This window comes from Vespula vulgaris, chromosome 22, assembly GCF_905475345.1.
Source record: "Vespula vulgaris chromosome 22, iyVesVulg1.1, whole genome shotgun sequence".
NCBI lineage: Eukaryota > Metazoa > Arthropoda > Insecta > Hymenoptera > Vespidae > Vespula > Vespula vulgaris.
In genome coordinates, this window is record NC_066607.1 from 625,320 (window position 1) to 640,818 (window position 15,499).

The 15,499-nt window shown below is 28.5% G+C and overlaps 3 protein-coding genes and 1 long non-coding RNA gene across 11 annotated transcripts in view; 2 read left to right on the forward strand and 2 right to left on the reverse strand.

Moving 5' to 3' along the window:
- Positions 1–143: 143 nt before the first annotated feature.
- On the forward strand, positions 144–4,095 carry LOC127071711 (repressor of RNA polymerase III transcription MAF1 homolog). Its single transcript, XM_051011275.1, has 6 exons — positions 144–460; positions 542–1,172; positions 1,235–1,384; positions 1,516–1,797; positions 1,918–2,037; positions 2,109–4,095. The coding sequence occupies exons 2-6, from the start codon at positions 1,090–1,092 to the stop codon at positions 2,179–2,181; spliced, it is 708 nt and encodes a 235-aa protein (XP_050867232.1). The 5' UTR covers positions 144–460; positions 542–1,089; the 3' UTR covers positions 2,182–4,095.
- LOC127071710 (probable cytosolic iron-sulfur protein assembly protein Ciao1) lies at positions 3,008–7,403 on the reverse strand. 7 transcript variants are annotated; one of them, XM_051011273.1, is made up of 5 exons: positions 7,243–7,403; positions 4,307–4,688; positions 4,109–4,223; positions 3,867–4,028; positions 3,008–3,798 (listed from the first exon to the last, which is right to left on the reverse strand). In XM_051011273.1, the coding sequence occupies exons 2-5, from the start codon at positions 4,664–4,666 to the stop codon at positions 3,530–3,532; spliced, it is 906 nt and encodes a 301-aa protein (XP_050867230.1). In that variant the 5' UTR covers positions 4,667–4,688; positions 7,243–7,403; the 3' UTR covers positions 3,008–3,529. The 7 variants fall into 7 exon arrangements, with proteins under 7 accessions (XP_050867230.1, XP_050867231.1, XP_050867228.1 ...); XM_051011274.1 differs by lacking the exon at positions 7,243–7,403 and adding an exon at positions 6,994–7,094; XM_051011271.1 differs by lacking the exon at positions 7,243–7,403 and adding an exon at positions 6,754–6,987.
- Positions 7,404–7,875: 472 nt separating this feature from the next.
- LOC127071702 (uncharacterized) overlaps positions 7,876–15,499 on the forward strand; it is a 28,701-nt gene continuing 21,077 nt past the window's right edge. Inside the window, exon 1 of the long non-coding RNA XR_007785202.1 lies at positions 7,876–7,941. This is a non-coding gene — a long non-coding RNA (uncharacterized LOC127071702). The remainder of the gene's footprint in view (positions 7,942–15,499) is intronic.
- LOC127071696 (venom serine protease-like) lies at positions 12,290–15,422 on the reverse strand. 2 transcript variants are annotated; one of them, XM_051011250.1, is made up of 8 exons: positions 15,368–15,420; positions 15,048–15,268; positions 14,592–14,798; positions 14,302–14,506; positions 14,015–14,209; positions 13,801–13,952; positions 13,574–13,730; positions 12,290–13,121 (listed from the first exon to the last, which is right to left on the reverse strand). In XM_051011250.1, the coding sequence occupies exons 1-8, from the start codon at positions 15,375–15,377 to the stop codon at positions 13,096–13,098; spliced, it is 1,173 nt and encodes a 390-aa protein (XP_050867207.1). In that variant the 5' UTR covers positions 15,378–15,420; the 3' UTR covers positions 12,290–13,095. The 2 variants fall into 2 exon arrangements, with proteins under 2 accessions (XP_050867207.1, XP_050867206.1); XM_051011249.1 differs by having other exon boundaries at positions 15,048–15,422.

Below are 15,499 nucleotides of genomic sequence, written 5' to 3' on the forward strand. Positions count from 1 at the left end.
GTAGAATGCAACAGGAGGGGAAAAAGGCTCGAATGTTTGAAATAAGAGTAGGGATAAGGTTGAAACGATCAGGGGTAGAAAGAGAAGATTGATAAAGGCATGTGTATAGGGACATCACATACTACATATATATAACATACGTGTGTATACATAGATTACAAAGCAGAAGTCAGCCAATCAGAACAGCGAAGGAAAAGGAGGCTGCAGCGCTTCATATGCTATTTCTGTCACGTAGAACGCATACATTTGTTTTGTTGCGTACAAACGTAAATTGCGTACTTATATCAAGTTATATTTAATTTCTAACCAGTAATATTCCTTAAAAGTGACATATACATAAAAATATACGAATCAATTATTTTTAGAAAAGAAGTGATTATCTTTGACGGTGATCGTGATTATTTTACCACTTAGTGACAACAATGTCCGTGATTATGGATTGTTTTCAACAGTAGCGGACGTACGAAGTTTTATCTGTTTCGTTAAAGCAATTTGGTGAATACCATTTGACTCCTCCTTAATCTCCATTTTTTTGATTCAGCTTCGTGTTTGTGGGCTATACACAAAAAAAAACGCAACAGATAATTTCCCTCCGAGACAATCAATTGGCGTTTTGAACTGTCTTTTTTGTATTCTTCATATCAGTACACGGGAGCAAAAACTGAATTCGTTCTACCTACTGTTTCATCGAAAGCTCAATCCTCAATTTAAATCTATAAGGGAACCTAAGTCCACCTCTCAATCTTTCATCAGTGATTTGTGATGTACAAGTTCAGTGCCGGAGGAAAAATTATTACCTCTACAATTAATTTCGTACATTCAAAAAGGAAAGGAATTTTTATACACCTAAGAAACATGAACAGAAACTCAATAAGTCTTCGAAGTCATAGAAGTTTTTTAACATTTCGTTTATATTGAATTACTTGATTGAGTTATTGAAAAGCAAATCAAGTTTGATAGAACACGAAAGTTATTGCGCCAAGATGGTGCAGCACGAATGATCTAACATCGTGTTGTTGAGGGAAGCATGATAAATCTCTAGTACAAAATTACTGTTTTTAAATAACGCAAAGAAAACCAGTTGTCATAATGAAATTGCTAGAGAGTACACGATTTGAAGCTATAAACAGTGCCTTGTTCATTAAGACCGGAGATAGCAAGATAATTGGAAGGTATAGCAAACAAAATATGATTTAAATATACTATTATCTATAATAATTGTTTTTTACTATAGGATTGAGAGTTATTCTTGTAAGATGGCAGGAAATGATAAACAACTGTACAAACGCTTCAATGCAGAGCAAGGAGTTACACCACATGACCTTCAAGCTTTATCGCCACCACAAACATCTTTGGGAACATCACCTGCTCAAAGATATTTTAGGTATAAATGGCATAAGTACAGTCTGTTTACTTGAAAGTTTATAAATTATTAACATTGAATTTAAACTATTAATGATTTTAAATAATTGATTAGTTTATAAGTTAATATTATTTGTATATTTACATATTTAGTCGTAGTGTTTCTGGTGATGAAGATGGACCTTTATGTGATACAATAAGCAGGAAAACATTATTCTATCTAATTGCAACTTTAAACTCAGCCTTCCATCCTGATTATGATTTTTCTGATGCTAAGAGTCATGAATTTAGTAAAGAACCAAGTTTACAGTGGGTAATGAATGCAGTTGATAGTAATCTCAGTGCAACTGCTGGAGATCATTATCGTACTTTACGTTCTGCTCTCTGGGGTGCTATCGACGATGAAATATCATTGAGCGAATGTGATATTTATAGGTGAGATTAAACGAAGATGGTTTCTCCTATTCAACAAAAATGAAACATAAAACAGAGCACAAACCTACAACATTACTTCAAGTACACGTACACAAGTTAATATATGTAAAAATATTGTAGCTATAATCCAGACTTTGCATCAGATCCATTTGGAGAAGATGGATGCCTGTGGTCTTTTAATTATTTCTTTTACAATAAAAAAATGAAGCGTATAGTCTTTTTCACATGTAGGGCAATTAAGTAAGTATGAAATTTATTTTGAATATATATAGAAACATATCACATATATAATTCATATATATATTTTTCAGCCCTCTTTATGTATTAGATTCAGGCATAGGTAGTGACTTTGTGATGGACGAAGAAGATGAAGATCGTTATTAGATCTTTTATATATGATCACAGTTTACAACAGTTAAAACTTTACATTTTCTCTTGATAGATAATTATTAATTTCATGTATTTTTTGTATGTACAACTTTTTACATTCAGTTTACAACTTAAGATTGTGTGTGTATGTGTGTGTGTATATATATATATATAAAATATATAAATATATATTATATATAAATATATATATATAATTTGATTTGGCTTTACATTTCACATAATATATTTATTTTGTATTTTTCTTTAATTTGAACAAACATGTGTACGCATTGACAATGTACACACAGTCTATCATCTATTGTACGTACAATAGTTTGATTATTTTACTTTTTAGTGAAATGTGACAAATATTAATAAAGCCTAGTCTGTTTTTTAGACAAGGATCTTACTATTTTTCGTACTAAGAAATGCATCTGATTTTCTTTGAAAATTTTTATGTAACATTCTATTTTGTTATCCAATGTGATGAATTACTTTATAGCTAATTAGATCTCACAAACATAAAATGTTGTGATTAATAATTAATTCTATTATGCCAATTATGCTCTAATAATTGTAATTAAGCTTTCTGGATGTGCAATATCTCAATATAGTGCACTTTCATTTTAAAGTAAGTAGTTGTATCAGATTTTATTTAATAGAATCTACAAGATAAAAAAATAAATTTTTGTTATCATATTTAAGTGTATATACGATAAAAAATATCAAAATTTTATGCAAAGTTTAAATTAGTAGTCCACAATATCCTTCTTAATGAAAAATTTCATAATTATGCTTTATGAAGCAATGATAGTTAATTTACGGAATAATTGATGTCAAGTAACCATTTTATCATTGTCCTTTACTTACAATTACATATCAATATTACATATTCCATAATGACGTATTCAATTTGGGCATTGTTACTTTCTTAGTGTAATAATTAAATTTGATATTAGGTAGGCTGATAAATGCTGTGAAACAGGATAAAACATATCTACTCTTTTTAAGCTTATAGCTTTTAAGCTATAATAATTTCTATTATTCACTTTGCCAAATTACTTACCAATACACAAAACGTATTTTGTATTATTAACATATATATTTCATTCTAGTATGTATTGCGAAGCAATGTTTTTTTATACAGCTTAATATAATTGGTTTATAGGAAAAATCCGAAAAATTATTATATGTACAACATGTAGAAATACATAATTACTTCAATCTTTACTTTATACTGGACAATATGTTTATCTGTCTCTTTTGAAATAAATATTTCAAGAAGATATGAATGTACTATAATATTTGTTATCCAAAAGGAATATAAAATTATTATGTAGTATTATGAAGTATACATTTTAAATTATACGATTTCCAAAGGATCAGCATCAACAATAGATACATTAATATTTACAGAATTATTTAATGTATTTGATAACGTTGATGCAAAAGTTTCTAGAAAACCACGTTCAGAATTAGAATGATTTGTTAGAATAACATGAATTCCACGATGAATTGCATCAAGTACATCGTGATGTTGCATTTCTCCTGTAAGATATAAATCGGCTTGTACATTTTTTAAAACATTTATTCCTGATCCTGCACATACGGCGATAGAATTGATAAAGCCATCTGAAAAAAATAATTAATACTTATATCTTTATTATGATTTTAATTAAATTTTACAAATAACGTTATACCTGACTGTAAAGCATGAGCCAGTTTCAAAAATTTCAACTTGGTGTGCTGTTTTACTAAATGTACTGCTTCATCAATATGTATTTGATTTTTTAAAGTACATAGACGGCCCATACCATTTTCTTCATTCTCACTAGGTTGTATCGGTTTACAACTATCCATCACTGTAATTACATATTATGGATAATAGTTAATTAAGAATGTTATAATAATAAAAGTATTATAAAAGTATTATATTTCTAACCATCATTGAAAGTTGAAGCCAACCAGTCATTTACACCTCCCTTTATTGAGTCAAATGCAGTATGTGGGGAATATACAGCTATTTTATGTTCTAAACATTTTGCGATTATACGTTCCTGTAAAAAAAATATAAATTTTTAAAAATGAAATAAATTTTATTCGTCAACCGCCGTAAAAATAATTACGATATTTCTGTTACCTTCCATGTTCTTGTGGTTATAGATTTAAGTGGTAAAAATATTGGAGGATGATACGAAATTATCATATCTGTTGACAGGTCTAATGCTTCATTCATGACATTTTCTGTTAAGTCGTTTGTTAACAAAATGTTTGATACATGTTTTGGAGATGTGGGTTCAATCAGTAATCCAACATTATCCCAAGATTCAGCTAAAGATATATTTGCAAATTTTTGTAATGCATCCACAACTTCTTCCAATGGCAAACCAATTTTATTAGGTTTTATATCAGTCATAGTGGGTAACTGCTTATTATGTCGAATTAATATATAAGGATACAACTTCTGATTTGATATAAATACAGGGAGTTTCCGCAACATCTATTTTCGTATAATTGCAAACCTGAAATAAAAGCATTTTTTTTTGTCTATGTAAATATTACATTTGTAATATTAATAAATCAATATATTATATTATTTTTAAATATTATTCAAATAATAATAAAAATATAATTTTATAAGTAAAGGGTATAAAAATGAAAATGTTTATGTTAATAGTAAACAATTATATTTAAAAATATAAATTACATAGATCATAACAAATCTTATATTACTAATAATATATTGATACATTTTACTCATTATAAAACCATATTTTCACTAAACCATCATCGCTAGCTGATGCAAGTTGACCAACAATAGCAGGATTCCACTGAGCAGAATTTACATCCTGTGTATGTGCATTATTTATTGAACAAATCATTGAGAAAGTTGGTTCATGTATATCAGAATCACTTTCTTCTTTAAATATTCTGATAATATCATCTCCGCATGCAGTTACAATTAATCCAGTTATCTTACACCAATCTACATCATAAATAGTCCTTGTATGATATCCGGATAAAGTGCAAACACATTTCCAAACTGAATCATTATTTGTGGTAGAAATTCCTATTGTATTTCCAGATTTGTATTCTTGCCATATTTTTACAGTTTTATCATCACTGACTGTAACTATACGTTCACCAGTTTTATCAAAAGAAAGACTCCAAACTGTAGATGTATGAGAAGTTAATGTGTGTATGCATGTCCAGTCACTATCAATCATATCTTCTTTGTATATTTTAACCGTATTATCATAACTAGCAGATGCTAGAATGTCTTCATTAGGATGCCATCTTACCTATGATTAAATAAAAACAAATATAGAATAAATGAAGTCTTTTGTTTTCTCAAAAATTATATATATAAATTATATATATATATATATATATATATATATATATGTATGTATGTATAAGAATAAAAAAAAAAAGAAAAAAAAATGAAAGAAAAATATTAAAACTATAATACTTACCTTTTTAACATCTTGAGTATGTGCATTAATGACTGAAGCACACTCATATTCGTCATCTTTTGTTTCCCATATCCAGACAGACTTGTCACGACTACATGTTGCAAGTAAATGCCCACTGGAAGACCAACTAACACTTTTAACTTCATTTTCATGTCCTTCCAATGTTGCGTTGCATTCAAATTCTCCAGATCTTCTATCCCATATTGCTGTTGTAGCATCAAAACTAGCAGAAGCAATGTAATTACCACAGGGAGACCAAGCAATTTCTCTAATAGTTCTTGTATGACCCTCAGTTAAAATCATAGTTGTAATCCAATTCGAATTTGTTGCTTGCCATATTCTAATAGTTTTATCTTCCCCACATGATGCAAGACATATGCCTTTTGGATGCCAACAGATGCTCCAAACTCTTCCCCGGTGTCCACTTAAATTTTGTTTTAATTCTAAGCTTCCCATTGTTATCTGAAATAAGAAAACTTTCCAGTTTATAAAGTATTGCATTTCTATTATATTTTCTTACATTAATTATTAATGATACATACATTTTTTTAGATTAACTATATTAAAATATATTCGTTATTACTTTATATGAAGAATTAGACATATTTTACGAATGTATTATATAATCTTATATTAAAGTGTCAACGAGATAACAAATAAATTATTTCATATTTGACTTACTTTCTTTTAGTAGTAATCTTGAAACAATGTTGATCACAAAATCTACTAAATCATATATCACAAAAAGTTCACGTTTATGTTTATATTTTTTACACGTTCTTAAATGTAAATAAGACGTATTAATAATTATTAACACGTTAAATGCGATGAAACATTTTACATGTAATATGAGCTATATCGTCATTATATAGAATGTATGATCTTCTACAAGTCAATTAATCCAGAAGAAAAGATAAGGTAGTAAAAACATTACCTTTTCGCATGAATAGTATGGTACGTGCACATAACCATTAATTTATTTACCGATTAATTTACTATTGAATTAAATTTACGATGAGTTTAACGAATTTATAATAACATTATATTAACATTATATTTATATTAACATTAACGAAAATTATATTAACATTATAATTTTCGTAATACTTACCATAAGAGAACTCACATTGAAATATTGATTATTTTACGCATCGAATGAGAATTAAAGCTCATATTCAAATTTGAATCATTGTGATCATATACATATGTGATCACACATATAAATGTAAATGGAAATATGAAATACGCAAGCATACATAAATTATCTCAAGAAGATATTTTGAGAAATCTTAGAGTAAAGAAAAATTCAAAAAATTGAAGCAACAAATAAAAAGAGAAAAATGTTCATCACCTTTCGATTGTAGCGTATGTGACTTTAGCGACAGGTATGGACAAAATATGAACTACAAGTGTATAGAAAAAGACTATCCTTATTATTGGATCGATGTCATAAATTTATTAGGTAATAATCTAACATTTTTCGTGTGTATATTGTTCTTAAGACCCATTAGTACGAATGACCGAACAAAGATTTATCTATTTTTATGATAGAATCATTTGTCGAAAACTTATTATATATTAAAATGTTTAAATGAGTTACCGTTATTTCTCCATGTAAGCGAAACGCATTTCCTTGTCTTTGGAATAGATTAAAGAATTTGCAACATATAAGGAAGTAATTGCTATTTCACATAAACAAGCACACACCATTCAAGCGTTGTATGAAAATCAGTAGTGGGGGTAGGAACTTCTCCAAGGGCGCCACTATCTGAAATTTGTTTTCACGAAAAATCTTAGAAATAACGTTTACGCCAACAGCGAGTCCAAGCATAATTGTTGATCAATTTTGATGAACAAGATCTCATTATAAGAATGAAGATTCAAGCGAAGACATGGGTTTTTCGAATTTTTGAAGAAGCTTTTTTTTATATATATAAACTATTTTCGAAAAAATATCATTATCTGACACGATTTTTTTCAAAGAAAATAAAGCTTTTTTAAAAGTTCAAACAGGCCATGTACTCGCTTAAACTTTTATCTTTAAAATAAGATCTTATTCATCCAAATCATTCAAGAATTACGTTTGTTTCATTGTTGTCTTAAATTATTATAAAATCAAGGGCGTTGGCCAGCCTTAAGATCTATCATTTTTCGCTCAAAGCGTGTGTGACTTCAGCGACAAGTATGGACAAAGTATGAACTAAAATATAAATGAGGAACGCTGTTCACAAAGCGTCTACCATATTGATGATAAGTTTTTTTTAGTTACCATCTCTCAGGCGTTATAATAATTGGTTTCGTAAGTAGATACAAATTTAGTAGACTATTAACTATTTTCACGTATGTATATTGTTTTTTGATGCTAGCGTGCGTCATAATAATCTTTGCTGTATATGACGTCGATACATTTGTTTTATGACAAATGCATAGAGAATATTAAATATAGTTAACACGTAGTAATTAGTATATAAATTTACGGCAAAAAAACAAGATTTTGTCGAATGTTTTGTCAAAAATAATTAGTGAATACTTAACATATATACAGTGATGAGCACTTTATAAAATTTTCAAGAATATTCACATTAATTCAAATACGGTGCTACGACCAATGAGGTGATATATAAAAATCAACATTATATACTATCTTTCAAGACTTTATAATGTTTATTTTGATTTCTTATATCATTGACAGACAAATCAGTTGTATTCAGTTTTGCGCCGATTCCAAAATCAATTTTTTACGAGCATCTAAGCTTTCACTATTATAAAAATTATTGCCCGCTAATGTTAATTCTTGTTAATCTATACTACTATCTCACAATATTAATTGTGTGATTGATGAAGTTTTTTGAACTAGTTTTCAACATGAAACTAATATCGATAGAAATAAAAAATAACATCATTTCAGAATTGAAGTTTCCTTTTTTTACATGAAAAGTTACAAGAGAATGTAATGTAAGTCAAACTCTTGTTCAAAAGCTTTTTGCTTATGTATAAACTATTCTTGAAAAAATACCATTTTTTAACATGATTTTTTCCAAGCAAATAAAGCTTTTTCAAAAATACAAAAAAGCAAGGTCCTAGATTAAACCTTGGTTTTTGAAATAAGATCTTATTTATCAACATCGGTCAAGAATCACACCTATTCTTATTATTAGTGTAAACCATTATAAATCCAAAGCTAACGAACAGCTTTAATCGTTCAGTTTATTCGTATGGACAATTAATAATAATATATTATATATTACGTGTAATAGATAAATATATATTATGTGCACCAATTACGTGTCCCGCTCTTTCTCTTATTCTCTAGAGAAAGAATCTTCTTCTAGATGAAGAATCATGAATAATGAAAAGAGAACAGTTTTTTGTTTTGTGATTTTCTCATAAAAATAATTGTTCAATTCGCTCTTTCTTTTTTTTTATAGTCCTTAATTTGCTCGATTGTGATGATGTAGCACGCATACTTTCTTTCTTTTTATTTTTTCCTTCATATTTTTATATACATCATCACGCATGAACAAGGATCCATCAAGAGATTGATGTTTAGATTAATACAGAGTGAAAATAAAATGTGAGACGATGCTCGTATCTATTAAAATCCTCGGTTTTTATATTTGTTCTTTTGGAAATTCTCACGAATGAGTGAGAGATTGAAAGATCAGTGTCATACTAAGCTGCAATCTATCTGGGATGGTACCGATTTGGAAGCTTTTCCAAATTATCGAAACTCAAGTGATATAGTGTGTATCATCTCAAGTGAAATATTGTGTGTACGTGCGTGTTTGTGCTCGCGCGTGTGTGTATATATATATATATATATATATATTCATGCAATGTAAAAAATAATATCGATGGAGAGATAATTTATCTTGTATCTACAGAATTTTTAAAAATCTCATGAAGAGAAATGTACACTTAAATATGGACAACTATTGATTTTCTAGACTTCAATAAATAGAGGAGGAAGATGAAAGAACAAATTACAATCTGACTTTGAAATCGCTTGATTGCATGATTTTGTAAGATCGATTAATGAACTAGAATATTTCTTATCGTAATTTTACGTTAGAAATATAAAAATGAAAAACGCGTAACTTGAATACTTTTTGAAAGGCAAAGTTACAAGAAAAGAGATTGGTCTTTGAAAAGAAAACTTATTATATCTGAAAGTACCATACACACCTTTCTTTCCTCCAAAAAGTACATAGAATTATGAAGAGATGACGTAAGAGAAGATATAAAACATGTATGGAAATTTGTTAACATGCGATATTAAATATTGCTTATCGCTTGTTTCAACAATGAAATATGTTCTTATGGGACATAACAAAAGACATTACAAAACATGCATGAAGCTATCTGAAAGAAACAAACTATATCTGAAAAGAAACAAAAGAAAGAAAAAAATAAAAAAGAATCAACATGTAATATAAGCGTATGGCAATAAAACCAGTATGGAAAAGGAATAAAAGAAAGAAAAAAAGAAAAATAAAAAAAGAAGTGAAAGAGACAATGATCAATAATATAAGTAAAGAACATAGAAGTAAAGCAGCGAAAGAGCTGAATATCATCTATGTTACTGAAAGATACAGTTAATAGATTGTATTTTAATTTAACATCAATTAAGCTGTTGTTAAAATAACAATTAAATGCATCATATTTAAGCAAAAATGATTTTCAACGAGTAGAAGAAATAAGTAGATTCGTTAATATCAATTGTTCATAGAACGCTATTGAGATGCAAAAATAAAGATTACTGTAATAGAAAAGTGAAAGTTTAGCTATACCATTTTGTTTTTAAAAGCAATTTTTCAATAAACAAACTTTTAAACCTGTAGTTTTCACAATATTATGTATATGTACTCATATTGAAATTGACACACAAATTGTAAATCTTCAATATTATGTTTAAAACAGAAATTTTCAATACTTCTGTACGCGTGTGTGTGTGTGTATGTAGTATTATATTATGTATATTATATATATATAAAACTCCATCTATTATTTGGATGAATTATAAATACTTTAAAGCATTCGATGAGCAGAATGATTCGATAACACGTAACTTGTGGTTTATAACCACGACTGCTAGGGTAGCATATCCTTCATTAGGGCCAAGCATGTCCTGAAAATTAGGTAATTTAAGTCAACATGAAAACATATCTTCTAATTGAGGACTATTTCTTAGTATCACGAGAGAAAAAAAACAAGAACAGTAAAATACTGGTCTCATATCGGTTATTCTTGTTTTTCTTATCGAATATTTAAGATCAAAAATAATCTTTTTTCAAAGAATGAAATAGTTGATTTATTCGGTGCTTTGAATTCTCGTTTATCTGCCTATATGTCACTTCTCTCTACTCTATCCGTTATCTTTCGTTCCCAATGCTACAAAACTTTCATTTCTTTTTCATTGTTACGGGATAGATTTAACAACTAAAAGGCGAAAAATAACGTGCAGTACTGAAAGATCACAGCATTGCCCGACGGCCCTTTTTCCTGTTATTACAGGCTTACTGACGTTACAGAGCTCGTATGCACACTCTGTCCCTATTACGCTTTTATCAGATTTTGTACCAATCCCTTTTTTGAAATTGTTTTATTCTCTCTTTTAATCCCTCTTTTTTTTTCTCTTTCCTCTTTCGCATATATCCGTCCAAAAGAAACCATTTATTTTTGCCTCCAGCTACGAAATTCCATCGGTATTAATCCGGCAGTATGCAGTCAAAAAAAAAAAAGAAAAAAAAATGAAAATAAAAAAAGAAAGAATATCCAGATATTGATCGAACGTGAGAGGAATTCATGAATATTTTTTATATTGACCGTATGTCTGTGTTTTTCATATACCTTGTTTTCAACATAAAATAAATATTTTTCTCTACAGAAATATTGCTTCAGTATCAAATTGATTTTTTATATGTATCGTCCGTTTGATACGAATTGCAATGAAATTATTGTTGTTTCATATTTTGTAAATATGTTTATAATTACATTTATATAATTGATTTATTTTTGTTACAAATTTTTGAAATAAATGCATTATTAATTAGAGAAAGTATTCTTAATTAACCTTCAAAATATGATTACTTGAAAGCCGAGGAGAGATTTAAAAGATATGAGCAACGAGATATTAACCGATTATACGATATTATACATTTTTCAACAAAATAGGGGATTTAAGATAGATGGATGATTGAATAAAGAAACGAAGTGATTGATGTTGAACGCTGCGTTGTAAAAATAAAAGTGTTGAAAATTCTCATAAGTAGTGTTTTAATTTATATTACAATAATACAATATATAAGTATTCACAAATTATTTTTGATGAAACATTCGATAAAATTTTGTTTTTGCATATTTATATACTAATTATTATATTTGTCTTAACTATATTTATTATTCTCTATGTATTTATTGTAAAACAAATGCGTACCGATTGACCGCAGCAAGAATCATTACGAGACGCACTTATACGGATATACATATGAGAGATATATGTATGTGAACTTATGAAAGAATAAGTTTACAGCTTACTAATACTATCTACTTTAACCTACATGAAACCGATTGTTATATTGTTAATTGTTATATACGTGACAGAGGTATAACCAATACAAGCTTATACGATATCGATACGATATCGTATCGATTTGCATGATGCAAGCGATAGAAGCATGGAAAGGAGAACGTTCTCCATTTCCTCTTATAGCTCATATTTTGTCCATATCGTGTGTGATTTTAGCAATAGATATGGACAAAATGATGTATATGACATCAGTCAAATGAGCTCCTTTAGCTGTTTTACACATGCATAGTTTTTAAATAATATTTTTCATAACATTTTCACAAGTTTCTTGTGTTATTTCTTAAATTAAAAAAGAAAATGTCCTTCGATTGTGGTCGACTTGTTTGGATGGATTTTTTCCTGCAAACAATTGCATGGATATATATCCTCCAAGGAAAAAAAAGGCGGATGCCGTACAATCAGAAGAGCCAATCAATATAAATATCTCGTAATTAACCGACCGTGTCGGTACTTTAATACCGTCTTGCGAGCGACACTGAATTACTAACATACAAAGGTCCGTAAGTCACCTTCATATGAATTCTTATTAAAAGAATGAAGGTACTTTTGATACAAACACATGCACACAATGTTGCACAAACGTGTTTGCAAATAATGTGTTTGCTTTATCAACAATCTTCTATTTTGAAGATGACACGTAATTGTGTTTTTTATCCATGATCGTTAAAAAGAGAGAGGAAAGGAGACGATAGCGAAATTACAATTTCTTCTGACCTCGTTCTTTATTTTTTTACTAATACTATCTTCCCGCTCTTTCGCTTACGAAAGAAACGTATAGTGTATGTGTGATATGTCTACATATATGCAGCTGTGTGTGGTAGGCATTCAACCTTCGTTTTGTGTAATATGTGATTCATTTCTTTTTTAATACGCCTGACAATATATTTCTCCTGTGAAAAGAAAGTATACGTGTAAACATAGTGATTAATATCTTAAGTTAAGAACATTTTTGTCCAAACAAATGTTATTCATATTACAATAATTAAATTAATAATATAGGCCGTTGGATTATGATAAAATATGTATTTACAGATACTTAAATAAAATAGAATATAAAATATTTATCTATCGAGTTAGAAATTTAAATGCATTGATAGAAAGCTATGTAACATATGTTAATAATTAAATTAATATGAATTAATATATATAATATATAATAATATATAATAAATAATAATATAAATTAATAATGAATTAATCATTTATAGATTTTAAGGTAAGATAAATCAATAAGATATTTTCATCAAATTAAAAATTGAAATGTATTTATAGATAAAAAGAATAAAAATGATCGAGTAGCCCGTTGTTATGAATTGATAGAGTTAAAATTTAAGAACCTTACCAGGTGTTGATCTTGTAATAAAATCTAAATAACTAGTGACTCTCAAGTTAACACCAGGAGCTTCATCGGCACATGTTCTTCCATAATTGATGACTCCAAGAAGGAAAATACGTTTGCTTTTTGGATTTTGCCATAAAATTGGACCACCACTGTCGAACTGTATGATTAAAACATTTGAAGATTATTTTTTTATTTTATAATCGATGAAGTCGATCGATCAAATTTACCTGGCAAGCATCCTTTCCCATATCGAATGTACAAAGTTGCTTAGGTGTAGCCAGAAAGTGATACTTGAGACATTTCTTTGTTGAAACTACATGCAAATCGACTTTTCTCAAAACTTGAGACTTGACACCATAAAAATTCGTACGACCCCAACCTAAGAAAATTATTTTATAAAATTTGTCATATAAAATAAAAATACAGAGTCAAAATACCAACCTACAGCTGTAACAACAGCGCCCGTAAAGTTTTGCTGCATATAATAGAACGGAAGACAAGCTGGACCAATTCTCATAGAATATTCTAATCTTTTCTGCAATTTAATAACCGCCAAATCGTTTAATTTTAGCTTATAATTTGGATGTATGATTATATCATCGATAAGGTAAAGTTGAGTTGCCTTTGTATCGTTATCTAAAGATTACATCAAGTCAAAATGACAATAATTTCAATAATTTGTTTTTAAAGAAATTTTTTATTCAAATATTTTGGTTATTTAAACAGACCTGGCCATATATTATGTTTCCCAACAATGACTCCTAAGATAGAGAAATTTTTTATATATCTTACAACACAATGAGCTGCCGTTAATACATGTTGCGTAGTTATTATAGTAGCACCACAATAAAAAAAACTTTTTTCAAAATTTACAATACCAGCCATCATAGGATATTCATTTATTCCTGTTTCAACCCCACCAACGATTCTCGACTGCAAACGATCATCGTATGAAATAATATCATTGATAAATTATTGAACAGATCATTGATATTCTTATTTTACCTCTTTTACCCACCGGATTCGTCCAACCACATCTACATTCCTCTTCGATAGTTTTGAGGTCACATTGAAATTTGCCACCATATGTATTACGTTTCGAATGGAATTCTATAGTCATTTTCGATGTTAGCGATTCCACTGGAAAAGAATTCAATCCACAGAGAACGTATTCGATGCCATCGTCGACTTCGATCTTCATAAAATCCAATGAACAATTTGAATTCTGTGGACGATGAAATTTATTTTTTATTTTGTTTGATTTTAAGATTCAAATTTTTGTATGATTTTGAAAGTCCAATAATTCATCGACTTATTTTTGTTCAACTTTTGCATTTAATCCAAACAGAACTTATTTTATTAACAAGATTATTTATCAACAAACAAGATGTTGATCGATCGATCTCAGAAATTATATACAACAAACCCATTTAATTAAAGTAATAATAATATTAATAATGAAATGAAATCTTACCGAAGGAACATTAAAAACTGTGCAATTCAATTTAATTCGAGTATTGCTCGTAACACTCCACCGGCAATTATGTTTACCCAGATAATAATTAGGATAACCAGGATTATATATATGATAATTAACTTCTGGTTCTAATTCTTGCGTGTAGTCACAATCGGGATGAACGATGTTTTTCGATTCTATGATGCTCAGTAGTACGCAAAATAATGGAATGAACTTGTCTATAAAGAACATTTTTATATAAACAAATAAAAAACAAGACATTAATTAATAAACGAAGAAAGAGAAAAAATTGAAAAAAATTTGAGGATCGAATATACCCTGCTTCATGGCAATGGTAACTTGGAAAAAAAGATATAGGACTTGGGTCTTATCAATGACAACACTGAAACGTTTATGTTCTCGTTTACGTTCCTTTTTATATTCTGAAATAAATCTTTTTATCTTTTTTT

What these genes read in the sequence shown, in the direction of transcription:
- LOC127071710 (XM_051011267.1), bottom strand. An exon ending in ATACTCAAGATGTTAAAAAG is followed by an intron (nt 5,469 to 5,642) that starts GTAAGTATTATA and finishes ATTTAATCATAG; the next exon opens with GTAAGATGGCATCCTAATGA.
- LOC127071696 (XM_051011249.1), bottom strand. Translation starts at nt 15,311, where the DNA reads ATGTCTTGTTTTTTATTTGTTTATATAAAAATGTTCTTTATAGACAAG. An exon ending in CGCTGTTGTTACAGCTGTAG is followed by an intron (nt 13,953 to 14,014) that starts GTTGGTATTTTG and finishes TAATTTTCTTAG; the next exon opens with GTTGGGGTCGTACGAATTTT. An exon ending in TATTACAAGATCAACACCTG is followed by an intron (nt 13,122 to 13,573) that starts GTAAGGTTCTTA and finishes TTCTTTTCACAG; the next exon opens with GAGAAATATATTGTCAGGCG.
- LOC127071711 (XM_051011275.1), top strand. Translation starts at nt 1,090, where the DNA reads ATGAAATTGCTAGAGAGTACACGATTTGAAGCTATAAACAGTGCCTTG. An exon ending in AGCGAATGTGATATTTATAG is followed by an intron (nt 1,798 to 1,917) that starts GTGAGATTAAAC and finishes AAAATATTGTAG; the next exon opens with CTATAATCCAGACTTTGCAT. An exon ending in TTCACATGTAGGGCAATTAA is followed by an intron (nt 2,038 to 2,108) that starts GTAAGTATGAAA and finishes TATATTTTTCAG; the next exon opens with CCCTCTTTATGTATTAGATT.